This window comes from Salvia miltiorrhiza, chromosome 8 (genome assembly GCF_028751815.1).
Source record: "Salvia miltiorrhiza cultivar Shanhuang (shh) chromosome 8, IMPLAD_Smil_shh, whole genome shotgun sequence".
Lineage (NCBI taxonomy): Eukaryota > Viridiplantae > Streptophyta > Magnoliopsida > Lamiales > Lamiaceae > Salvia > Salvia miltiorrhiza.
The window spans coordinates 37,638,733-37,664,954 of NC_080394.1; the positions used below are offsets into that span (position 1 = coordinate 37,638,733).

At 34.3% G+C, this 26,222-nt stretch overlaps 1 protein-coding gene and 3 long non-coding RNA genes across 9 annotated transcripts; 2 read left to right on the forward strand and 2 right to left on the reverse strand.

The window, feature by feature from the left end:
* Positions 1-289: 289 nt before the first annotated feature.
* Positions 290-4,823, reverse strand: LOC130996624 (F-box/LRR-repeat protein At1g67190). 4 transcript variants are annotated; one of them, XR_009092699.1, is made up of 5 exons: positions 4,493-4,823; positions 2,565-4,393; positions 1,422-1,602; positions 870-1,331; positions 290-789 (listed from the first exon to the last, which is right to left on the reverse strand). XR_009092699.1 is itself a non-coding variant. In XM_057921922.1 (3 exons), exon 3 carries the CDS (start codon positions 3,987-3,989, stop codon positions 2,730-2,732), a length of 1,260 nt encoding a protein of 419 aa, XP_057777905.1. In that variant the 5' UTR covers positions 3,990-4,191; positions 4,265-4,393; positions 4,493-4,823; the 3' UTR covers positions 2,548-2,729. The 4 variants fall into 4 exon arrangements, 2 of the variants coding, with proteins under 2 accessions (XP_057777905.1, XP_057777904.1); XR_009092698.1 differs by having other exon boundaries at positions 1,422-1,620; XM_057921922.1 differs by lacking the exons at positions 290-789; positions 870-1,331; positions 1,422-1,602 and having other exon boundaries at positions 2,548-4,191; positions 4,265-4,393.
* Positions 4,824-14,552: 9,729 nt separating this feature from the next.
* LOC130996627 (uncharacterized) lies at positions 14,553-16,135 on the forward strand. Its single transcript, XR_009092704.1, has 3 exons — positions 14,553-14,784; positions 14,860-14,960; positions 15,712-16,135. It is a non-coding gene; the product is annotated as an uncharacterized LOC130996627 (long non-coding RNA).
* Positions 16,136-18,414: 2,279 nt separating this feature from the next.
* LOC130996625 (uncharacterized) lies at positions 18,415-22,548 on the reverse strand. The gene is made up of 2 exons (XR_009092700.1): positions 22,369-22,548; positions 18,415-18,669 (listed from the first exon to the last, which is right to left on the reverse strand). It is a non-coding gene; the product is annotated as an uncharacterized LOC130996625 (long non-coding RNA).
* Positions 19,773-22,132, forward strand: LOC130996626 (uncharacterized). 3 transcript variants are annotated; one of them, XR_009092703.1, is made up of 3 exons: positions 19,773-20,203; positions 21,367-21,684; positions 21,750-22,132. It is a non-coding gene; the product is annotated as an uncharacterized LOC130996626 (long non-coding RNA). The 3 variants fall into 3 exon arrangements; XR_009092701.1 differs by having other exon boundaries at positions 21,831-22,132; XR_009092702.1 differs by having other exon boundaries at positions 21,367-22,132.
* Positions 22,549-26,222: the final 3,674 nt, after the last annotated feature.

The window sequence follows — 26,222 nt, forward strand, 5'->3', positions numbered from 1 at the left end:
ATTAAAGTCATTTGCTAAAATGAAAGTCTCAAAACAATATTAGTGTATTAAATGAGAAAGAGACATCTAAGTTAAATTTTTAATATACATGCATGGTTTTTGATAATTAAACTTAAGAAAAGAATGAAATGTTTGAATTGGTGAAGCTCTAATTCGGGAAGAAGGAAATTCATTTTTTTTTAAAGGTACCATCTATATAAAGTTGTAAAAATAAAATAAAAGGTACCATCTCTATAAATAATGAGTAATTTTGAAGAGTTGAAACTTTTTAAAAATTATGAGTGGAGTGAGATAATAATAATAATAAACTCGATCCCATTTTCTTGTTTCCGACTACAGAATGGTTCCCGAAGATGTGGACTATGTTGTAGTCGTGAGATGCAGGAATGGATGGTAGGCAAAGCCTGCGTTGTACAAACAACTTGGTGAATGCTGGGATTGCACACATACATCAATCTGTTTCTCAACTTCTCCCAGCATGTCTATGGAGGTTATTTTGGTCTTGTTAAGTTTGTTCCTCCTAACCAACAACAGAGGCTTTTGCTTCCACGACTCAACATCATGAGATAGCAAGACATTCCATGATTTAGAAAAGCACCTTAACTTGCAGAGATCCTTGGCTAGAATCTCGATGACCGACTCCTTCAACTGAAAACAATGCCTAGCTCCTCCTGCTTTCTCATCATTTCCGTCAACACACAACTGATTCATTGGAGATGTGTTGTTGGTTTTGATATATGATGTTCAGGAACAAGTTGCAGGATGAGTATTTATAGAGGTTGGTGCACTCTGCAAGTAATGAATGTTGATTAACAAATAGTAGATGGGAAAGAAGGTTGCTTGTAAACTAGAGCATCTCCATAACTTACATTTTGGCCGGGTTTTTTTTTTACCCTATTTTTGGTTGAACATTTCCAGCCACGTTTTTATTGTTAGATATTTCAAGGAGGATCTCTGACTTGGTGGTCCTTTCTCATCCCACTGATTCTCTATTTGCCGTCATTTTTCTTCCAGCGAACAATCAAAATCAACACTCTTTGATTCGTTTTCAGCATTTCTAATCCAAACTAGATAGTTCACGAAAAATAATGATATATCTCATATTCCACTGATTTTTCATACATCACGAGTAAACTGGCAATAATACCATCAATATTCATATGCTTGCATCAGTCATTGGAACATGGATAAATCACAACTTTCTAGAAGCAGCATTGAAAAGAATACATAATACACAAGTTGAAAACTTTTTACCCCATTTTGGAGATCAGAGAACATCCAAAAGATGCCCGTTCTCCTTCATCACGCATATATCTAGACTGCTGATGTGTCTGCATACAGCACAAAGGATAAGTCCATCGAAGCCTTGTCAACCCTATAGATGTGAACTTGTTTGAATCATGTGTGAGGTACCAAATTACCTTAAATTCCTTTTCTCCCAGATCGAAAGAGATTTTCCCTGCTTTCCACCCATTGAAGCTTTGTGAAATATCTCAGAAGACACTGCTACGCACACATACGCATTACCGAATTAGGCAATCACTTGCTTCTCTGTGTCTCGACTTTCTTGGGTTTCTTGAAAAGATGTTTTGCCAGTATGATCTATAAATAATTAGTCGACTACATTAAAAACAAAAGTTTCAGCATTCCAATATCTTAGACTTCTCACATAGGAAATTCTTTATAAGACTTCCATCGTATCTAAAAGAAACACATAGATGAATGTACATGTAAACCAGCATCAGATAAGTATGATGCATGCATCAGAAATTGTGGACAATCCCTAGAAACCTGTTAAAAGTTACTTGAATTAGAAAGATAACATGAACATAACGCGAGAAGAAAAAAGTATAGCCAAAAACATACAAAGTCAATTCTATGTCCTTGATAGATAAAAATGAAGTTAAGGTTAGAGATAATAGACAATGTCCAAGGACTTGAAACAACTTTAAGCTGTGAGTAATATATACTTACAGATTAGTAATCGATGGATAAGCCTGGATGAGCCATATCAAATTTATACTACTTCAATACTTCTCTCCATGGAAAAGCACTAACATTCATATTGATCTCATTTCATGATATAAATCTCATACAGGAAATGGTAGGTTCTCATACTTGCAGTTTAGTGAATAGATTAAGTAGATGTATATCATAAACTATCATATTATGTCAGCATGGCAACCAGCAACCTTTCTGAAATTTCCTCTCCACAGTGGTAAGACCTATCTTACTCTAATTGTAAAGATGAAATTTGCCTTGTTACAGTTATTTAGATAGTGCATATATTACTGAGTAATATACAATTGCAGCATGTATTACTGAGTAAAGACCCTCACAAAGTAAAAGACCTCAAAGTGTGCATAACTGAACGGAACGAAGGGAACTTTGCCCTTTCCATGACTCTTTGCACACATGCATACACACATACATATACATGACAAATTTCAGAAATAAGCAAACACGGATAGTATGAGAAACTTCTTCATGAATGCAGAAATAAACCATTCTTCTTCCTTTAAGAATAATAAAAGAGAATAAACATCATTAAAAGCAAATTTAACCTGAACTTTTCCAGAAAAATATCAATAAAATACAACTGTTGTCAGTCAAAAAATTATCTGGGGAAGACCAGATCGGAATAAATGAAGAATCCGTAATGAGGATCTCTGATTCTCTGCCTGCTTCTGTAGCCCATAACAGAGAAGCTCGGATACAGTAAAATATCTCTATTCAAATTCAAATTGAACCTCCACGTGCAGGTACTTCCTCATGAGTCTCACAATAGCTGAAGTAAAGTTGGCCAATGTGTGGCATTCTTCATGAGTTTTGGTCTCAGACACAACGCCGTGAATAACTAATTTCTTAAGATGAGGGCATCTTTCCAGAAGTCCTGAAACCCACATCGAGAACAGGTCACTAATTACTGTCCACCCAAGTTCCAAGACAATCACATTGTCCAAAACAAAAGAACCTTGTAAGCCATACTGAAGAGCTGCCTCTCTTAGATCATAATTCAGGGACAGATGACTCAACAAAGGAAAGCATGAGGAGATGGTTTCTACATCCACAAACTCTTCCTCGTCATCAAATACAACACCCCATAACCGAAGCTTTCTCAACTTGGATGATCTTGAGATCATATGGAGGAACTTCGCCCACATGATCGTGAAATTGCTCACATCGACAATCTCCAGATTTTCGGCACTCTCACCAATATCAAGATGGATGACACTAACATCATCAATCTTCAGGAATCTCAACATCCCTTTACCAACAAGCTCAAAAACTTCAAGTGTACAATCTTTCAAGTGCAACTTTTCTAAGCTATCAGCCTCCAGTATAAACTTATCCAAACTGATTGCCTCAACATAAACATCCTTTAATGAGTGGCTACTCAAATCCATCGTTGCCTGGGGATCCGACATGACAATATCTAGACTGATTAAGATCAAGTATTCAATTTTTGGACAGGCATTAAGCAGAAGACTCAGATCCAAGGCTGATATGCTGACATAACTCAAGGAAAGAGATTTCAAGCAGGGGAATTTCTGATAACTAGGTTCGACTCCAGTAATTGTATTGTGAGCCAAAGCCAATACTTCAAGCTTCTGTCGACCACACTTTTCAAGCATGTTGATGTTAGGTTGTGTTCTCACATTATAATGTAGTTGACGCAAGGTTTCTCGAGTGTACATGAGCCAAGCGATAACTGGGGCAGCAGAGAATTCGTCTACATCATCCATAATTATTGAAAGGCACTGCAGTCCTTTGGTCTGGAATATAGTCTGAGTAATAATGATTTCGAGTCTAGAAGTGGAAAAATCATGATACAAAGGCCAGTCGTTGGAATTAAATGTAAGAGTGTGGAGATGATTCCTCCAAGCCTCATGCCATTTCCGGCAAGTTGCTGATGCAATCACAACATCACGAGCAGCTCCAAGACGCGATAGAATGTTCCCAACAACCTCAACTGGAAGAGACTCCATATCCAACCAATAAAATAACTGCAAAACAGAGGGCCCGAAAAATGCTACAGTTCACCAAATTCAATCAAATCACCAATGTAAATAATCCAATTCCAGAAAATAGTTGTTCAGATACTCCAAACACAGTATCCGGGTTCACAGCCACAAATCCTAATCCTCAGAGCTGATCAAATCCAGAAAGAAGATGCCAAACCTAAACGCCCTGAATAGTAATGTGATAGTGCTATATCAATTCCGCCAATCTATAAGCACTCAAAAAATCCCAAAGAACAAACCTAGAATCCGTCAGTCAAGCATAATTCAGTTTTTCCCTATCCCAACCGAACAACCAACACCATCAGATGTGTATGTGTAGAGAGGCAAAAACTTTCATCAACTTCACAAAGTTTGTCCAAATAAAACAACTGAAATGAGAGATTGAACAAAATATATTAGATATTCAAAGAATAAGATATAACACTGAAAACAGCCGATAAGAGTAATTCAGAAACACGGGCGGTTACCTGAAAAATCCGCCGCTATAAAACGCCAACAATAATCTATTTTGAGAGAGATGGCATTGATCGGCACGATTAAATCGTATGCATAAATCAGAAGACAGAGATTTGGGTGAAAACGAGAGAGAGTGGAGAAGAATGGAAATAGTGGAATCTGATTCGCTGAAAGACGGGGGAAAAGGTCAAGCTGTAAAACACCAGTGCGACGGCGTATAATAGGAGTATCACGTAAAGAAGTGGTGTGCACTGTACATCCACCAGAATTAGGTTGTATTTCATCATTCTATTACTATAATCATTCTATTATTCATTGCTCTACTCACTACCAAGCTTCACCCAATCATATGCCATCTCACCACCTACATATTTTTCTATCTTTTGGTACATGAATGCTTTGCCAATTACTTTCTTCAAGGGAAAGATTTGGATTTCCAATTTTTCGGCACAGAAATTAAAGAATATGTGATAAAGATGTAAAGTAGTGGTGGAATCATCTAAAAATTAATATTAAATATTTTTAAATTTGGATTGGCTCATTTAAAATGGGATAATTCAAAATAAAAATAAAGTCATTTGAAGCGGCGCGGAGAGAGTAATAATAAACATCTTGATAGATATGTATATAAGATTAATTTCAACAAACTTAAATTAATATGATCTAAAGAAAAATGTCCAAAAATGATACATATATATATATATATAGAGAGAGAGAGGTAATATATGGAACTAGCATATTTCCTATTGTAAATTTAAAAAATGACCTATGGAATAAAATATTTAAAAATTAGCCATTTTTTGTGTAAAAAGTACAAAATTATCCATAACATTAAAATTTAAAAATTTAGCCACTCTCTTTCACTCACAACTCTCTCTCTCTCTCTCTCACCCCCCCAAAAAAATTATCCCCCCGCTGACCCCAATCACCCCCCCCCCCTCCACCACGCCCAAGCCAAAAAAAATTATATGGGACGCTAGGAGAGTGACACGTGGCAAGGAGTTCCTGTAACGCCCAAATTTTCATAAACTTTACTATTTAAAAATTTAGAGAAACAAAAGATAGTATAATAATAATTTCTTGATTTATAAGGAAAAATTTAAACTAATTTCAAAGTCAACTTGCCAAAACTAAGGTAGTGTCATAAAATAAAATAAAATCAAATGATAAACTAAGACTTAACAAGTTCAACTAAAAAGTTCAATGCAAAATCTCTATCCCTAGTCATTCTCCACTTCCATGGCCACCTCGACTCTGGAACTGCAAAACTGAAAAGATAAGGGGTGAGCATATTGAAAATATACTCAGTGAGGAACATAACAAAATATTCATATACGTCACATATATAATCAAATCACGCTATCATACATGCAAACATACGCCAAGAGACCGGAGCCCCTTGACAAACATAATCATAGTTTGAGTCGATGGCTTAAGTCCCATGACCAAACACATACATAGATCAATGGCTTAGGTCCCATGATCGCACATAACATAGATCAATGGCTTAGGTCCCATGATTGCACATAACATCATAGTCATAAGATGCACGTAAACAAGTAATCAAGCGCGATAATAAAAATATATATAACTATATGAATAAGCGTAAAATCTCTCATCTTAAAGTTGTAACTTATAAATCAAATTCGGAATGAGGATCTTAATAGCGCCGCACCTGAAGAATTCAGAAGAATTCGTCAAAATCGCAGTTGAACAGACCAGTCAGCTTCAAGCCTTCGTTTGAAGCCTCAAACGTCCTCAAATCATATTTTGCCCAGAAATACGACTTCTTCGTCTTCGAGAGAGCTTTCCGTGGCCTCCTGTTTCGCTTGAATCGGAGTTCTGTGGAGGAAGTTATGGCCGTTCTTCCGAAACTGCCAGAACTTGATTTCCTGCGAAAATCTGACTCCAGCTCATATCTTCTGAACTGTATCCCGCTCAGCTTTCACCGTTGGATGGACAACGTTCTATGAAAGTCCCAAGCGAGAAACGTCCTCTCTGCTCTCTAAAACCCTAATTAATTAGTGTGTCCGTCTGTTTTAGGGTTTGAAAATAGATCTCATATTTATACTAGTTTCTAAAGAGCTTTTGATAAATATAAAAAATTATTTTCTATGTATATCTCCTACTAAGATAAAGAATAAAGATGATAAAAGGAGTTCTAATTCTAATAATAATAATAATAATAATAATAATAATAATAATAATACTAATAATAATAATAATAATAATAATAATAATAATAATAATAATAATAATAATAATAATAATAATAATAATAATAAGCTATACAAGAAAATACCATTAATTAAACTTATAAAATAAATCTAAGTTATCGGGGTGTTACAGTTCCCAAAGTATTCCAAGGCAAAATCTGCCCAGAGATAAAAATCGAAATATAATTTTTTAATAATTAAAGAAATATATATATATATATTATTATTATTACTTTTTAAATTTCAAAAACTGACATATTTTTCATGAATATTATTACACAGAAATATGCATAACTTTACATACACACAAAAATGCATTAAATCTCATTATTTTGCACCCCCGCCACCCCCACTCCCACTCCCAACCACCCACCCCTCTTCCAATTTTTGTTTTTTTAATTTTTTTTGTCAAAAAATCAATTTTTTTTCATTTTTATAGGCTTCATTGAACATAAGATGCATGGTTCAGTTTTATAATATACATTTTTGTGTGTAAAGTTATGCATGTTTCTGTATAATGAATGGAAAATATGTTAGTTTCTGAAATTTAAAAAAATAAATAATTTTTTTTAATATTCAATTTTTTTTCTTTCCAATTTACCCATGCGTAGATTTTACCTTAGAATGCCTCTGCCACGTGTCACTCTCCTAGCGCGCCACATGGAGAAAATGTGTGGTCCTTATTTGGATCTATATACTACTTAAGGGAAGAGGATCTATGTGATCCATTGTTTATATATATATAGGAGTGGGCTAAAATAAAAACACATCTTATAATATAAAATAGAAACTATTTTCAGCTCTTAGATGATCAAGATCTACGGTTGATTCATCACCTTGTTGGATGAATTCATGGTCCCGAGTTAGCAAAAAAATTATTTTCACAATTCATACAGTTACACAACGAATTCATACGTGTTCTACACAAAATTAATTCATTTTAGCTAGTTCGTATTTTATATGTTAAGAAGTGTTTATACCGTAGCTCTCATAGACAGTAAAAAAAATTACTTTTCACAATTCATATATTTACACAACGAATTCATACGTATTCTACACAGAATTCATACATTTTAGGTAGTTCGTATTTTATATGTTAAGAAGTGTTTACACCGTAACCCTCCCATATATATATATATATATATATATATATATATAGGGTGTGGTTCTAGAGAGAACTACATTATTTGTGAGAACGTGAGAACCATCAAATCTAATGCATTCACTGTAAAAATTAATGCATTCGCTGTTAAAATTAATGCACTCAAAAAAATAAAAAAAATTGCTCCCTTCAGGATTCGAACCCAGGATCTGCATTCATCCAACAAGATGATACATCCACCGTAGATCTTGATGATCGAATGGCTGAAAATGGTTCTCCGTTCTTTTTTTATTTATGGTTCTTTCTTGAACCTCTCCATATGAAAATGGTTCTCCGTTCTTTTTTTATTTATGGTTCTTTCTTGAACCTCTCCATATATATATATATATATATATATATATATATATATATGGAGAGGTTCAAGAAAGAACCATAAATAAAAAAAGAACGGAGAACCATTTTCAGCCATTCGATCATCAAGATCTACGGTGGATGTATCATCTTGTTGGATGAATGCAGATCCTGGGTTCGAATCCTGAAGGGAGCAATTTTTTTTATTTTTTTGAGTGCATTAATTTTAACAGCGAATGCATTAATTTTTACAGTGAATGCATTAGATTTGATGGTTCTCACGTTCTCACAAATAATGTAGTTCTCTCTAGAACCACACCCTATATATATATATATATATATATATATATATATATATATATATAGGATCTTATAGTAACCACTTCCCTCATAATATATAAATTTAAATATAGTCACACAATATGGCTACGTGGCTCACTACGTGACAAATGTCTTTCAAAGTCTTTCAATGCAAAATACATGCATGGGTAAAATAGAAATAAAAATTTCAAAAATATTTTTTTTTAAAGAAAGAAAAAAAATTATATCAAAAATTCATTTTTTTTTTCTCATGACCGTAGTCAAAATTATGCTATAATTGAACACAAATATGGATAAAGGTAAACACAAATATGCATAACGTTGGATAGAAATATGCATGAAAAAGTATGATCCGTCAAATGACCAACAGTGAGAGCCATCTGACGGTGTCACATAGTACTATGTATATAGTTGAACACGAATATGCATAAAGGCAAAGACAAATATGCATAACATTACACACAAATATGCATAGCAATATTCGACCCGTCAGATGACCAGCGACGAGAGACATGTGACAGGTCGTATATTCTCATGCATATTATCCAACGTTATGCATATTTGTGTTACCATTATGCATATTTGCGTTCAATTATATGCATAATTATGGCAGCAATGAGCAACAGTGAGAGGCATCGCATAATGATACCTTCTCATTCATATTTATCCAACGTTATGCATGTTTGTGTTTGTGTTTATGTTTATGCATATTTTTGTTCAATTAAGAGTCAAAAGTGGAGGCTTTCCCGCTATGGAGGGTGGCTCTCCACTACAAATGCTCTAAACCTACAACTTTTATAAACCTACTCTGCAACAATGAACCTAAAAAAGCAACTTTTGTATGACAGTATGAGTCCCATCATATTACTATATATTTATATATTCATTTATGTATTAAATTTAATTTGATTTAATTTAATTTAATATTAAATTGAATGCATTTAAAAAATAAAAAGTTGTGTCCTAAAATTTTAACAATTTGATGAATTACGTCTCCTTCAAGCTAGTTAAAATTTTAAATAATTTTATGAATCCTAAATTTTAAAAATCATTGAATAATAAAAGAAAAAAAAATTAAAACAAAATCAATAAAAAGAACAAAAAGAAAAATAAAATGAAAGAAAAGGTCACATTCTCTCTTCTTCAAGCCTTGAATTTGTGCAAAAGCTAGGTCCTAAAATTGGAAGTTGAGTTTGTGTTTTTTGCCAAATCATCGTCATGCATTGGTGAAAGTGTTACTCCTCAACTTTTTTGTAGCAAAAAAAAAACTATCATTGCTAGCACCCTTATTCATAATGGTGTCATATCACTAGCAACATCAATAGTTATTTTTATTTTATACTATTTTCGTCTACTAAATGGTATCATATTTTTTTTTGGTCTGTTGACTAAATGAGTATCTATTTCTTTTTTTAGTAAGTGTACTCCACACAACTCACTCACAATAAAAGTAAACTCTTTATCACACTCACACATACTTAATCAATTTTTTAAAACTCTTGTCATCCTCAAATGAATACTCATTTTATGGACGGATGGAGTATTATCTTATATTTTTTCTACTATGATACTATCTCACATTTAAGTATATTCATTATGATATCTACCTCATAGTGGTGTCACATTGGTGTCATCATGCCGACTCTGATATTTTGGGGGCCTTGGGCAAAAATGAAAAAGAGGACCTTAAAAAATAAAATTTTGAGACTTTTGTTATCAATTAGAGATAAGATGTGATCGTCTTTTTTGCTTGTAGCTACATACGTTTACTTATAAAGTGCAATAAATTAAAACACAATGAATAAATAATCACTAAAATATTTTTGATCTTTTAACTTTTTAGAAGCAAAATCATCAATAACATCTTTATGATCGAGTTTGCCTCCCCCAAGAAAAAGTGTTTTCAATATCTCATTTTCAATATATAAAATTGTAACCCATTTAACATTTCTTCTGACATACTCCCTTCGCCCCATTTAACACGGCCACTTACTTTTCGGCATACAAATGAGGGTAGACTTTATTTATGAGTTAAGTAGGTGATCACACTAGTTTAATGCCTTGTTTAAATTCAATTAACCACATACTAATTTAAAGTGGCCAAATATTCGAAATTGGAGGCAAAAAACATGAAATAAATAATTCTGCCAATTTATTGTTCCTACCATTTACACACTGAATATCACTCCCAAACGTGTCAAAACTGAAAGTACAAAAAAGACATTGTAGATTTCAATTCCAAATGTGTCACTACAATTTTCTTTAATGAGCCAAAAGCACAAACTGAAAGTTTTAAATTTAATGAAAAGTTCAAATTTCCATCTAAATAACATTACAGATGCCTATAAACATTGAATCCATTCACACTTCTCTCAAAATCCAAAACAAAAAATAAGGAGAAAAGATTTTACAACAATATAAAAAAGTCAGTTGATCCAGTTTCTTCTTGAAGGCAATCAACACGGAAAGATGGCTAAATGGAAGAAAGTTGAAGCTGTTATCAAGTTTTCCAGCTCATTAAGGACAATCAGGAGGATTTAGGCTGCAGAAATGAAGCAAAAAGAAGCAGGTGAAGTCATTTTATTACAAAGTGTAAAGTTAAAAACTAGAGCAAAACGAGTACACATTAACTTAGAGTTAATATATAGTTTGGAGCTTCAAAAACGCTCAACAATAAGAAAGTTAGCACAAGGAGTTAGTTGCAGTAAGAGCACAATGGGAATGTGGATAAAATAAGGGCTGATCAAAGCACATACAAGTGCAATAAGGCCAGACATCACCACTCAAAATAAGCTGCTTAGGTTAAAGATTTTCACTTGAAGCTCTAGAGCTAGATAGAATTCTCAACACATTGAGGTTTAAGAGCATGGAGAACACAATTCACATAGACCAGAAATGATTTTACATCACAAAAGGAACACATAGGTTCTATGTGACCCTTGGAGAATCGGAGCCACATAGAACATGCAAGGGTAAGAAGTTCATAACTAAAGTGATGTTTTTGTGTGTTGTATGCAGACCAATGTTTGGTCCAGATGGTAGTGTAATTTTCAATGGTAAAGTAGGCATGTTCCCATTCACTGAAGAAGTTTCAGCCCAAAGAGCTAGTAAAAACTTAACAGCTGAGACTTTGGAGTGTACTATGTAACGAGTGTCAATGAGTGACTAAAGATGTGGTGAGACCTACCACCATAGGGTTTTGTTATCTCTATGGCGTGTCTAGGTTTTATACTATTCTTGTTGGTGGCTGCCTGCCTGTGGAGTTCAGTGTCAGTCCAATTTTCGTCCCGATACCCCCTTCTTTCCCTTCTCTTTTGCCTTTCTGTCAATCTCCATTCCATTTTTTTTTTCCTTTTGGTGTTTTAGGTTTGGCTGGGGTCTGCTGTCTGCTTGGCCTTTTGTTGTGGTTGTCTAGTGTGGTGTGCTTTTGTCTATGTATTTTCCTCTTGCTTACCGGTATTGAGCGCGGAAGATCCTTGTGGGAATCTGGGTATGATGGTGGACCTAAAACTCGGATGGATCGTGAAGCTGAAGCGGTCGAGATTTCTAACATATCACATGATGATGCCACACATGAAAGGAATGCGACTAATTGTTTGGTGGTCAATTAGTAAGCTAAAAGCCACCAAATGGATTCCATTTAATGGAAATCATTAAGAAATCGTGGAAAACTCAGGAAAATTTCACAGCTCGGGAATGGAAAAAAATTTGTTCCTATTCAACTTTGAGAATACTGAGGATCGCGATTGGGTTATTCATCGCCAACCATGACACTTCGATGGGCAGCTCTTCACAATCATTGCCCTCGACGAATCTGTTCAACCGTCGAATATACGGATTAACAACTGCTCTTTCTGGGTCCGTGCATATGATCTCCCCATGAAATGCATGAAGTCTTCCCTTTTACGTAGCATTGCTAGAAAGGTAGGGATCGTGGAATAGATCGATTTGGAAGAAAACTATTCTGGTTGCTTCGCCCGTTTCAAGACAAATATTGACATAACTCTCCCCATTTTGAGTGGCATTACTATTTTGTTCGAAGATAAAAAATTATGGATACCTCTTAAGTATGAAAATCTCACGATCTACCAAATCAGATCATGTAAAGTGGTTATAGAAAACGATGACAGTGGACAATATTTTGAAGATCTGTTGTATGGACCAAATTTGAAGGCATTCCCCTGAAATGTGTCAGACCTATGGCGCAGCAAGACATGCATACTAAACAAAGCCCCAAACCCCCTGAACGACTCCTAAACTGTGACCCTAACACCTCCATATATGTATCTCTATCCAAAACTCGTACCCCCTATTCTACAACCCTTCTCACTCTAACTTGGAAAAGACTCGACATGCAGCCACAACCCCACCCAACAAACGAACACAAATCAGATTTTCTCGAAAACTCAACCCAGTCTCCCATAACATGATATAACAAAGGCCTTGATCACCTCATCCCATTTACAATCCCCCAAATCTGTCAACTTCCCACCCCAACCCCAACTGCCGACTCCCAACATTATATCCACCCTCATCGTATAAAGTGTAATGATAAATATGATAATTATAATTATTAAACAAATAAAAATTACTATTTGTTAAAAAAAATTATCATTACACATTATTATTATTATTATTATTATTATTATAGAATATTACACATCATAATTAAATAAATATTTTCATACACAAACATAAATAAAAAATCATATTTGAAATTATAGTTTATATATATATATATATATATATATATATAACTAATTATTCATCTACAAAGTTGTATTAAAATTAATATAAAAAAATATTTAAAAGAAAGAGTTATAATATGAGCCTATATATTTTACGTACCAAAAACACGGTCTCCTTCTTTTTTTTCTCACTTTCACTGTTCTTATCTGTCTGAAACTCTACTTCCTCCGATGCGCCGCCAAACTGGTATCTTTCTCTTTGTCCATCTCCGATGTCACAAGTACGTCACTGTCAACATTCTCTTTTTCAAATATATTTTTGTTCGAGATCTACGAGAATTATGAGATGCAAATGCAGATCAAAGAAGATTTGGAACGAAATCGTAGGAATTCATACTATCCGTATCAAGATTTGTTATGTCAGCTGGCCAACACCACCCATAATAGGTTCCCGTGGTAGCTGCTTGATCTTCATTGGCGAAAGATGCCCAATGGTATCCCATTCGTTGGTGAAGATCCCTAATTTTACAATTTAAAATAATTGTAGAATTCGGTATGGCATATAGATAGATTCACGAGATTTTATTTTATGTTATTATTTTTTAAATTTTGTACTTGTATTTATATTTGAATTTGTTGTAAAATTAAGAAGACGAATAAAATATTGTTTCGAATTTGTGTTATTTCAAATTAGTGTTATTCTGTGTGATATATAGAGGGTTTGGTTATAGTGATAAACATTATTTTCATGAGAAATGAGAATAACAAATAAACCAATATAAATTTATAAATAAGTTGTTTGTAATACACAAATAGTGGTATTCAATTAATGTGATAAAATTTTCGCTCTCTTCAAAATTCGAAATCAGCTTTGAATGGCTATGCATGCATTACAATCAATTTATTTATATATTTATATTGACTTATTCGTCATTCTCATTTCACTTGATTAATTCGAATAAATATCAACCATTGCATTTGAATATAAGCACTTCTTAACATATTAAATACGAACTATCTAAAATATATGAATTTTATGTAGAACACGTATAAATACGCTGTGTAAATGTATAAATTGCGAAAAATAATTTTTTTGCTACCTATGAGATTCAAACTCGGGACAATGAATTCATCCAACAAGATGATGAATCAATCGTAGATCTTGATGATCTAAGGGTTAAATAGTTCCTATTTTATATTCTAAAATGTGCTTTTATTTTAACCCACCCATATATATATATATATATATATATATATATATATATATATATATGGGGTTAAAATAGAAACCCCCCTTAAGATGAGAACTAGGAACCACATCTAAACCACTGATTTTAATAAAATAAAGGGTTGAGATTAAATTAGAGATGCACATTAAAATATATACTGTAAATGTATTTTTAATTAAAAGGGTAGAAATGTAAAGAATGAAATTAAAATTTACACGCATCGTGATTTACATTTCTCACTTTCACTTTCACTTTCATCTAGGGTTTGAGAATAAAAAAAAAACGCAGGCATCTGTGCAGTCGACGAAGGACGCCTCCTGCACGCCGGCGACGAAGAATCGGTCACATGGTGTTCTCCGGCGGCGGTTTCGTCGATCTGTACAAGGGCTGTGCAAGGTTCGAAATTTTCCTTCCTGTACAAGGTTCGAAATTTTAGCGATCTGTACAAATTGGGTCTTCTCCGTCGTGCAGGAGGCTGCGGCGGAGGATTTCCGATTAATCCAGGAGGCGGTGGCGGCGGCCGAGTATTCCAAGGAGGAGGCGGCGGAACCTATGGGCGTTTTGAAATTGAGGTATTATAAGTGCATAGATGTTTTATGTAATTGCATAGCTGTTTGTTTGATTTGGTTTTATTTGATTCGAATATGCACGATTTGGCTTCAATCGATTCTGGCCGATTTTGTTAATTTTTGTAGAATTTAGTAGATGATGGGTGTTGTTGATTTGCATAGATGAAAGATGGTGATGCATAGATGTTGGATTGTGTTTCATATTTATTATTTTTTGAGATTATTTGTTAGGTTTTGTTTGATTTGCATAGGTGAATGATTATGATGCATAGATGTTGGATATGTGTGCATAAATGGCAAAAATTAGTACGTTTTTTCGTTTTTTTTAATTGGAGTTACATATTCTATGGTTGTGATGCATAGATATACAAATGAAACGTGCGTAGTTCTGTTTTTGTTACATTTTTTGAAGTTGTTAGTGCATAGATGTTGGATTGGGTTGCATAGTTATAATTTATTGCGATTCTTTGATAGGTTTTGTTTGATTTTCATAGATGAAGCATTGTGATGCATAGATGTTAGATATTTATGCATAAATGGGAAAAATTGAAGCATTGAGGTTGTGATGCATATATGTTGGGTATTGATGTATAGATAGCCAAATTGAAACGTTTTTGTTCTGTTTTTGTTAGTGGGGTTACATATTTTGAAGTTGGCAGTGCATAGATGTTGGTTTGGGTTTACAATTATATGCATTACAATTATATGGTATTTTTGTGAGTTCATGTACATTGAGGTTATGTTGTTTTCGCAGCCTAGTTCTAACATGGGATTGCCGCAGTTGTTGGGGTCATTCTTGAGGCGGAAAGGGGGCCAAATATTGCCAAGAATGCCGCAGCTAGAGGGGCTGCAATGGCTGCTGTTAGCAGCAACAGAGGTTTCCAAGAAATGTTGGAGAGAGAGTATCAAGAGAGAGAAGAGGAGGTTTTGAGCGATAATCATCGTCTTCTTAATTCATTGACTTCATCAGGGGAAATTAACTAGCCCTAACTATTAACCAAGTTTAAATTAATTAGTTGAATACTTAATTGTGTGTTTTGGTGATTGAGACGTGTGATATCGGGAGCTTGTTACATTTGGATTCAGATTCTCATTTTATATTTCTGTTATATATGAAGGCATAAATTGGAGTACGTAACGTAATATTGTTGTGCGGTGGATCTTATTAGTTCTTCCATAATTTCAACTTCTTTTTTGTTTTTTCCTTCTGGTGATCTTCTATGCAAAACAACGAATTTTTGTGCTAGAAAACAAAAAAAGAAGCAGGAGCTTAACTTACTCCAGCGGATTAAGCGGAAAACAATAATTATTTTGAAGTTGGCAGTGCATAGATGTTGGTTTGGGGTTACAATTATATGCATTACAATGCAATAAATTGTCAGAAACAAATTCAAAATTAAATACAATGGTTTATGCAAATTAAGCTTCAAATATGCAACACACTATTTTATGTATGCAGTAAATAAATCTTGGCATTTTTTTTATTAATTCGAATTGGAGCATTTAAAATAAAAAATATGCAACTAAAATTAATACTTATTTACACCTACGCATAACAATCTATGCATCATAATCATTCACCTATGCAAATCAAACAAAATGATAACTATGAAACACAATCCAACATCTATGCATCACCATCTTTCATCTATGCAAATCAACAACACCCATCATCTACTAAATTTTACAGAAATTAACACAATCGGCCAAAATCGGGTGAAGTCAAATCGTGCATATCTCAATTTCAAATCAAATAAAACCAAATCAAACATCTATGCATAAAAATCTATGCATTTAAAATAAAAACTATGCAACTAAAATACTACAAATATTTTGTGCAATACATAAACAATTAACACTGCAAAAGAACAACTTCCTCAAAATCAAATAAACATAAAATCTTTTTAAAAAAATCGAAAATAAATAAATTAAATTAATCAACAAAAAAAATAATACAATTAAATTAATAAATACCTTCAGTGTTCATCGTGTATAAATACTGGTACAAGTGTCATAAAAAATAATTGATATTAAGAGTATGGAAGAATAAAGAAGACTTGGAGAAAGAATGAGAGAAAATTAAGAACAGAAAATAAAAGATTAGAAGCGAAAAGAAGACACACACGACTACCTAAAAATGCATAGATTTCTTGAATATCATCTAGGTTTAATTAGTTAATCCAAATCCTGCATATCATAGAGGTTTAATTAAATAATTGTTAAAAGTGTAATCCAAATCGTGGTAAAGTGTAATCCAAACCGTGCTTTCCCTATGGAGGATTAATTAAGTAATTGTTAAAAGACAAATGTAACCTTTTAGTAATTGAAAAGGAAAAAAAACGGATGTCAACAATTACTCACCTCATTTTAGGCGTTAGTTTTTTTAAATTAATCCTATCCATTAGATCTTCAAATTTAAAGGCTAAGATGTGGTTCCTAGTTCTCATATTAAAAGAGGTTTTTATTAGAACCTCTTCTTATATATATATATATATATATATATATATATATATATATATATTGAATTGGAATTAAACCCTAAACTTCATTCTTTATATTTTGAAACTTTGGATGTCTCTAAAAGAACATAAAAATCTCATATTAAGATTGAGAAACATGAATTTACAATCGTTTAGCCACATCATTAGATTCTTGATTTTGTTCGATATTAAGTTTAAAATAATTTAGAATCTAAAAAAGACCCAGAATGAAATCAAGCTATAGACATTTAAATTCCACTTTAGTGCTATTATTGATAATACTTTTAAGAAAAAAAAATTAAAATCCACTTTAATGGGGAACTTCAAAAATTCTACTTTTCTTTTTTTTTTTTGATAAAAAATACTTTTCATGTAAGAATATAAAAATCAGGCAAATAAAATTAATTTAAATTAGTTCAGAGAAGGGAAACAAAAATACATCTTGCAATCTGTTTTTTTTTTTTTGAAACAATACATCTTGCAATCTTCTTTCTTCACTTGTCTCTCTAAGAAGAGAATGAGAAAGGCGCCGCTTTGTGGTCATGTGGTGCAAGTCCTTTTTACAGCCAAAGTTTGAGCCTTTCACGAGAAGGCAGTTTCATAACTCTCCAAAAATCTTATTAAAAAATTATACAAGCTCAGCTAGACTGCCTCGAAACCATAAATGCTCAAAAACAGAGAATTATTGGGAATATGACTCAGATATCCTAAAAATAAAGATACACGAAAATAAATGAAAACTACTCATTAAAGTAATCAAAAGCCTTAGTACATAACATCATGTTCTATGAGCTAATCCGTCCAAATCTGTATGGTCCCTTTTCTAGAAAATTACCGTTTCATCTTTTCTAACGCTTGTTGAAAAATGCCTGCTTTCCAGGCTAAACTTCATTACATAGTTAGGGAAAGAAAAGTGTGGTGATAAATTTGGTACCAATGATGGCCCTATACTAAAAATAGTAAATAGATTATAGATATAGGTGAACTGATGTAGGCAAAATCATATTAATGTATATAACCGTTGGGATACACAATTATTCTGCCTATCAATATTTGCATATCTGTAAGCAGACAGAAATGGATCAATACTTACGTGTATTTGCAACAATTTTAAGATGGGGTCGCTTTCTGTCTGAAGTCTGCTTCAGTGCTTCAAGTTGTTTCCATCAAGAGGTTCCGCTATGACTTCAGATAGACATAAAAAAAGCTCTGCTGCAATTAAATTAAAGTATCTGCTAGGATGAAATATCAATCAAAATTTTTACCAAGACAAATGGGAAAAAGTAAGGAGAGGGATCGGTATTTGCTTGGAGAAGATATAAGTCTCAATAGAAGTATACACCGTTGCGATAAATAAACAAGATGTGATCACTATAAGGTATAATGAAATAAGCATTACAGATGATCGATTGGCCAGTAATCCATTGATTTCAGATTTTCTTGTATTTGGGGTTGAGAATTTCTTATGAGCTTAACAACCACTTGGCTCAAATCCCTGGCACTTCCAACACCCTTTGAAACTTGAAAGACTTGATTTTTTGGAAGCAATGCCAGCCCCCAAAAGTGTCAACTCCTAAAGGCATCCCAGACCCCTTGCTAGATCGATTAGGCATCAGAAACATGTAAAATTGTATCCCTACATGATGCCACTTCATCCTCGATAAAATGTAGTAATAATTATACTAGAATTATCCCTCAGATTTCTCATTTCCTAAGCCTACAGGATTTGCTCAGTATAAACACAGCCTATAACCAACTTGTTCCCAGACTGCAGTTTCTGGATCACTGAAATTGGAGTGCAAAAGTTAGTTAAGCTGGAAACAGAATTCAAGGCAAGACCACTGATTTAAAAGGCAACCAAACTGCTAAATTTGTGATATATAATCAGGTTTCGCGAAAGATTCTTCACTGAACTCTGAATCAAAACAATAACAGTCTTGTCATTCTCGAGCACTCTTGACTTTTACCTTTTACAAGAATGGGATTCATGCTTTCATTTTTAGTAAGATGACAATCTATTCTCATCTGACATCAATATCCACTATGGGTGCGTTTTCTTTGAGATATAAGGAAGGGATAAACTCCATTTACCACCTTATACCTTGTTTGTTTTGACGTAATAAGAAATTCGACCAGGCCGTATAAAATTCCGGGCGGGCAACACCTTTTTCCTTGGGCAATGTATAATTTTATGTCTAAGGATGAGTGTCATAAATTTATACCACCTTATAAAGAGTGGGATAAATATATTATCATTCAAAACAAACAAGATATAGAAAATGTGTCCCCACTTTAAGTGATAAATTTATATCCATTATATTAGCAAACACACCCACTGTAAGTACTAATTAAGACCATAAATAATGGAACTCCATCAATACAGTGATAATCGACATCATTAAGTTGATATTATTGTTATAAATATCAAAATGATAATTATGGCACTATTACTGTATACAAGTTTTAAATAATAATTTAATTCTTCATTCCCCAAAGATTTTCTCACTAACCTGACAGATTTCTATGAGCATTTAAACCATTAGCATATTTTGCGGGAATATAGACTAAAAACATTAGAAATTAAACTGAAATTCATAAATCTCACCAGCCGACTTTATTGCGGCAGGATTGCAGGCAGAATTTACAAAAAGTTGAGTAAATGATTCAGAAAATGCCAAAAAGTGAAAATACTAGGACCTAAAGGAGAACCATTGAAACATAGTAGATCACTATTGTGTTTCCTGAACGAACACTCCCCTGGACAAGGTCAGTAAGAAATTTCTGCTTCCCATTTTATTTTTTAAATCTAGAATTTAAGGTTGACATAGTTAAAATTTAGAGCTTGTAGGCACGCAAATTTATAAATTTGTGTTTACAGAGCTCAAATTTTCTTCCTGTTAATTAGGTTTCCATGAGCAAATTTTCATCGAGTTTCTCCATGTATTCTTAAGAAAAATCTATATCAACATACATTGCAGTCATGTCTATTATTAGCAACAGCATTTATTTTCGCAAACATCCTTAAATATGTAGAGAAAGATCAGCCAATTTGGAGAGAAGTACAGGTGATAAAATACATTCATTGGTAAAATCTCGTAAACTAGTTAAAGAAACAATGGTTACAGCACTATTGGAAGGTGACGAATTTTGTAAGAAATTCATAATTCAAGCTCTATATGATTTTTCCGCAACAGCCTTGAAATCATGAGGAAATTATAACAGAGGATACTGAACCCTTGATCTTCAAAGATAATGCCTCAATTAGTAATTCAGTTTAGACTTGTCTTTATCCATATATTTAGAACCTAGAATTTCTATTTTATGACATTTATTTAGCCAATCTATATAGCCCTTCCCAATTCTAGACCAAGCAACATTTTTCACATTGTGCAGGAAAGACCTTTAGAATGGCATATAAGGATTTCATTCAATATGACTGAGACCACAGCCATTTCAGTAACCATTTTACCAATAGAAAGAAAGAAATAGAGAAAAGAAAAGCAGAATTTAATGAGCAAACAAAGCAATTTAATTTAAGTTTTGACAAAACTCTTAAAAACAGATGTACTCTTTCAAATGAGTAGTTCTTAATCTTAAGCATCACTAGATAAATCGAATAATTATATTATATGCATCTTCAGTTTCTACATTAACCTCTCGAAAGCAATTTAGCATGAATAGTGTTCATAACGAAGGATTCATGGAGAAGAAAAAGGTAGTGCTACATTGAATTTGTCATCAGAACATAGCATGACTTTAAGGCACACGACAAATTTTTCCTTCTTGGGGAGCAGCTTATCTCCCGAAAACTTAACCTCTAGCTTTTTGCCAGTATTAGAATGCACATATGATCTGTACTTGATGTGATGCTATGTCATACTACCACATATTGACTTCTCATTTCCATTATGTTATCTCACTACCAAAAGAGTCGCAGATGGCCAATATACAACCTGCATATAGAGGGCAAGGTGAGTTTCAATTCCTAAAGATGATCGTGGAGGAGATTGAAAAGGGAGGTTGTACACCGGGTTCAACTTTCAGAAAAGAAAGTGAGCTATATGTTTATGGGAAGTTCCGTTCAATGTTTGGTCCACTTTATTCAGACTGTTTTCTCAGGTCAAGGTTCAGGACCCTTAGAAAAAGGTACCAAGAGTTCTCAGATATGATGAACAAGCCTGGACTTTCCTGGGACAAGAAAAATAATTGTTTATGGCAACGAGCAACTTCTGAGGACAGAATACAAGGTAACAGCTGCTTTTTCATCTATTTGTTAAATAATCTCCTACTTATTTTTCCTTTAATCTGATAGAAACGGCAGAAATAACAGATTACATGAGCATATGAATAAGAACATCTTACTAATCCAGTTAACGTGATGCTTCCTTCCCAGCACCGATACAAGAACGGGCTTTACTATGGAGAAAAATACTTTGAGCTCATGTGCCAAGTCTTTGAAAGTGGACTGAAGTTTAAGTAAAGCGGAGCAAGTTTTCAATACCTGATGCTTTGGGCTAACCAAAATCATGGTCATCTTAGACGAGTTCATGTTCTGTTCTCTTATTGAAACTCCGATTGCCTTAAATTTCTATTGATCTGAATGCTTAAATAATGTCAAATACTATCATACAAACTGGCACATCCTCCTATAATCCTCTTATTTTTCTTAGTTTAACCAACGGAGGTGCAGTTTTTTCTGTAACATGCGCCTCAACAGGCGGAGCCATCCGCCGTGTGGCTTTCTAGCAACAGTAGTATTAAGTACTAAGTTTTAGTTTCACCAATTGCATCATAAAAAATGGAAGAGCGATAGATCTATTGAAAACTCACTTCAAACAAATTTAATCATATCAAACACACAAAGAAAAGGAAAATCGCAGTAACTTGAAATAGAATAAGGATTCAGATCAACCTTGAAGTTGAAACCATACCATATCGACTGCTTCGCGTCGCGCGGCGGGTGGGGAAGCAGCGTATTCACCGCTTCGGCGGCTGGAGTTGCATATTGCAACAAATTAATTTCCGGGAAAATTCAAAATAGCGCTAATATATTGAGCCCGTGATTCTGCTGTTTGGGCCTCTTTCATTTAAACTATGAGTGATTCTATTCACTACCCCCATTGTATTCAAGAAATAATAGGGCCGGATGGCCCTATTGAGCTTACAAACTCAATTTTTAGCCCTCAATTGAAAAAAATTAAATTTTGGCCATTTTTTAGGTGATATGACTAACTTACCCTTTTAGCTTGAATCCATCTCCAACCCTGTAACAGTACGTGTGATCCAAGCTTTCCTCCTCTCTCTCACGCTCTTTCTTTCGCGCTCTCTCTCTCTCTCTTCCGCGTCAATGATGAACGGTAGAAATCGGTCGTGATTCTAATTTCGGCGGCGTGCTTCCCTCCTCTCTCTATCTCTTCCGCGTCGATGAAGAGCAGAAATCGGTAGAAATCGATCGTGATTCTAATTCTGGCGGCTTGCTTCCCTCCTCCCTCGGCGGCGGCGGTGGATCTGATCTGATGAGGCGGCGACGGTGGATCTGATCATTGCGCCGCCTCCTCCCTCGGCAGATCTGATCTCCGCCTCCTTCGATTTCAGCCATCGACAGATCTAATCTGATCTGTATTTGTGCAATTGTGCTGCACGTATGGCACTAATAGTGCCATAAGTGCCATACGTGCACACTTCCCCCTAGGGTTTAGATATTCCATTTAGGGTTTAGATTATCCATTTGGGGTTTAGATGTTCCATTTAGGGTTTAGATTATCCATTTGGGGTTTAGATGTTCCATTTAGGGTTTAGATTATCCATTTAGGGTTTAGATGTTCCATTTAGGATTTAAATGATGTTGTTGTTTCTGTATTTGTGCTGCACGTATGGCACTTATGACACTATTAGTGCCATAAGTGCCCAAATGACCATTTTACTTAGTTTTATTTTGAATTTCCGTTAGCACTTATGGCACTATTAGTGCCATAAGTGCCAAAATGACTATTTTACTTGGTTTTATTTTGGATTTTCGTTGGCACTTATGGCACTAATAGTGCCATAAGTGCCAACGGAAATCCAAAATAAAATCAAAGTAAAATAGTGCCAAAAGTGCCAACGAAAATCCAAAATAAAACCAAGTAAAATAGTGCCATAAGTGCCTAACCCGACCCGGCACGCGACCCGCGTGCCTGATCCTACCCGGTCCGCCTCATTAAGGGTAAAATCGTCCAAATCAATAAAAATGGCCAAATTTTGTGTTTTTTCAATGTGTGGCCATAAATTGTGTTTTATGCTTCATTTTGGCTACTTCAAAATTTTACTCCAATATAACCACTCATATAAAATAATAATAATAAATAATTATAAATTTACAATTTTTACTCTATAATCTATATAGCCTCAAATTAAATATAATTTATTTTGTAGTTAAATTAATATTTAATTTTTTATATAGTCCCTACATCTGCATCAAAAAATCACAAATTCTATTATACAGCAAATAGAATTTCTGGTTCGTTGTTTTCTTTAAATCAGCGTCATGTGCTTTCAAGTTAATTGGCTTTACCGGGTTAGTATTTTCAATTTGAATAACAAGCAGAGCTACGAGCAATCTTTTCTTTAGAGGTGGAGGAATGGCGGCAGCCAGTCGACTGCCCATGAACTTCCTTCTACCTATTTTATCTCTCTCATGCTCGTAATTGTTTAAAGGAAATAGAAGGTGACTATAATTGGAGAGAAAAACAAATTAAGTAAAACTGATTTTTGAGTGGCTCATTAGTTGGTGTATGAGCAACTATATAGGCAAAATATATACATATTGCAAACGTTAGTCCTCTGTTTTGGCTGTTGCTGTTGGCCGACAACACCGATGGCGGTTTTGCTCGTCATTGTTGTTGTTCGGACCGTGAAAGGGTAAAGGCGGTGACCTTCGTTGAAATTAAAGGTGGAATCGATCGCTGGAAATCGAGGGGAGAGGCGATCGCCGAAAACGAGGGAGGAAGCGGTGGCAGATTTAGGGATCGAGAGTTTCAAACAAATATGAGGGACGTGAGTCAAAGAATGAGAGACGATGAGGCTGACAGGGACGGCGACGGCCCTGCCATTGCTGTTTGTCGGAAACATAAAAGAGGCGTCGGCAGAGGATTTAGGAAGAAGGGTGGGGCGCGGTGTCTCTTTGTGTGCGTGTGTGTTCTGGATCGCGAGATAGAGGGTTAGAAAGAGAGAATGAGAGGCTCCGGTGGTGGTGGTCGAAGCAGCGGCGACCTTCACCGAAATAGGAGGAAACGACTATGGTAGATTCTAACACCCCGCAGTTTACTTATATTATTAAGTCGCTATTAAGAGTATTGAGATATTAGAATTAGCTTATAACTGATGAAACGAAGTTTCTCAGCAGACGAAGGTATGAGTATTTTAGAGGCCCAACGATCGAATTTTTGAGTGACTCATACTGGTAGAATGAGTTTAGATAGAGATGCTGATTGAATTGAAAATGGAATTATAGTTTCTCTTTTAGGTCTAGAAAATAGATTTATTTTTGTGGTAGTTTATTTTATTAAGGTTTACGGTAATAACCGAATAAGAAATAGAGACGATGTATGTGAATGAGAATCATTATAGAGATGAGTTGAATTCACGAGACGATTAAATTGTCGTTAGATTTTGACTGATTGTGTAACACCCCAATTTTCATAAACTTTTCAATATAAAATCTTTGAAAACTAATAGATAAAAATAAAATTTCTTGAATTATAAAAGTTTAAATCAATTTGAAATCAACTTGTCAAAACTAAAGTAGTAACATGAAATAAAATGATAAACTAAAAAAAGTAACATGTTTCAACTTAAATTTCTATGGAAATACTAAATCTCTAGTCATTCTCGACTTCCATGGCCACCTCGACTCCAGAACTGCAAAACTGAGAAAATAAGGGGTGAGCATATTGAAAATATACTCAGTGAGGAACATAACAAAATATTCATATATGTCACATATATAATTAAATCACATTATCATACTTGCAAACATACGCCAAGAGACTAGAGCCCCTTGACAAACATAATCATATTTTGAGTCGATGGCTTAAGTCCCATGACCAAACACATACATAAATCAATGGCTTAGGTCCCATGATCGATCAATGGCTTAGGTCCCATGATCACACATAACATAGATCAATGGCTTAGGTCCCATGATCGCACACAACATAGATCAATGGCTTAGGTCCCATGATCGCACATAACATAATAGATCAATGGCTTAGGTCCCATGATCGCACATAACATAATAGATCAATGGCTTAGGTCCCATGATCGCACATAACATAATAGATCAATGGCTTAGGTTCCATGATCGCACATAACATAGATCAATGGCTTAGGTCCCATGATCACACATAACATAGATCAATGGCTTAGGTCCCATGATCGCACATAACATAGATCAATGGCTTAGGTCCCATGATCCCACATAACATAGATCAATGGCTTAGGTCCCATGATCGCACATAACATAGATCAATGGCTTAGGTCCCATGATCGCACATAACATAGATCAATGGCTTAGATCCCATGATCACACATAACAACATAGTCAAGGATGCACGTAAACAAGTAATCAACGCGATAATAAAACATATATAACCATATGAATAAGTGTAAAATCCCTCACCTTAAAGTCGAAGCTAAATAAATCAAATCCGGAATGAAGGTCTTAATAGCGCCGCACCAGAAGAATTCGTCAAATCGCAGCTGAACAGACCAGTCAGCTTCAAACCTTTGTTTGAAGCCCCAAACG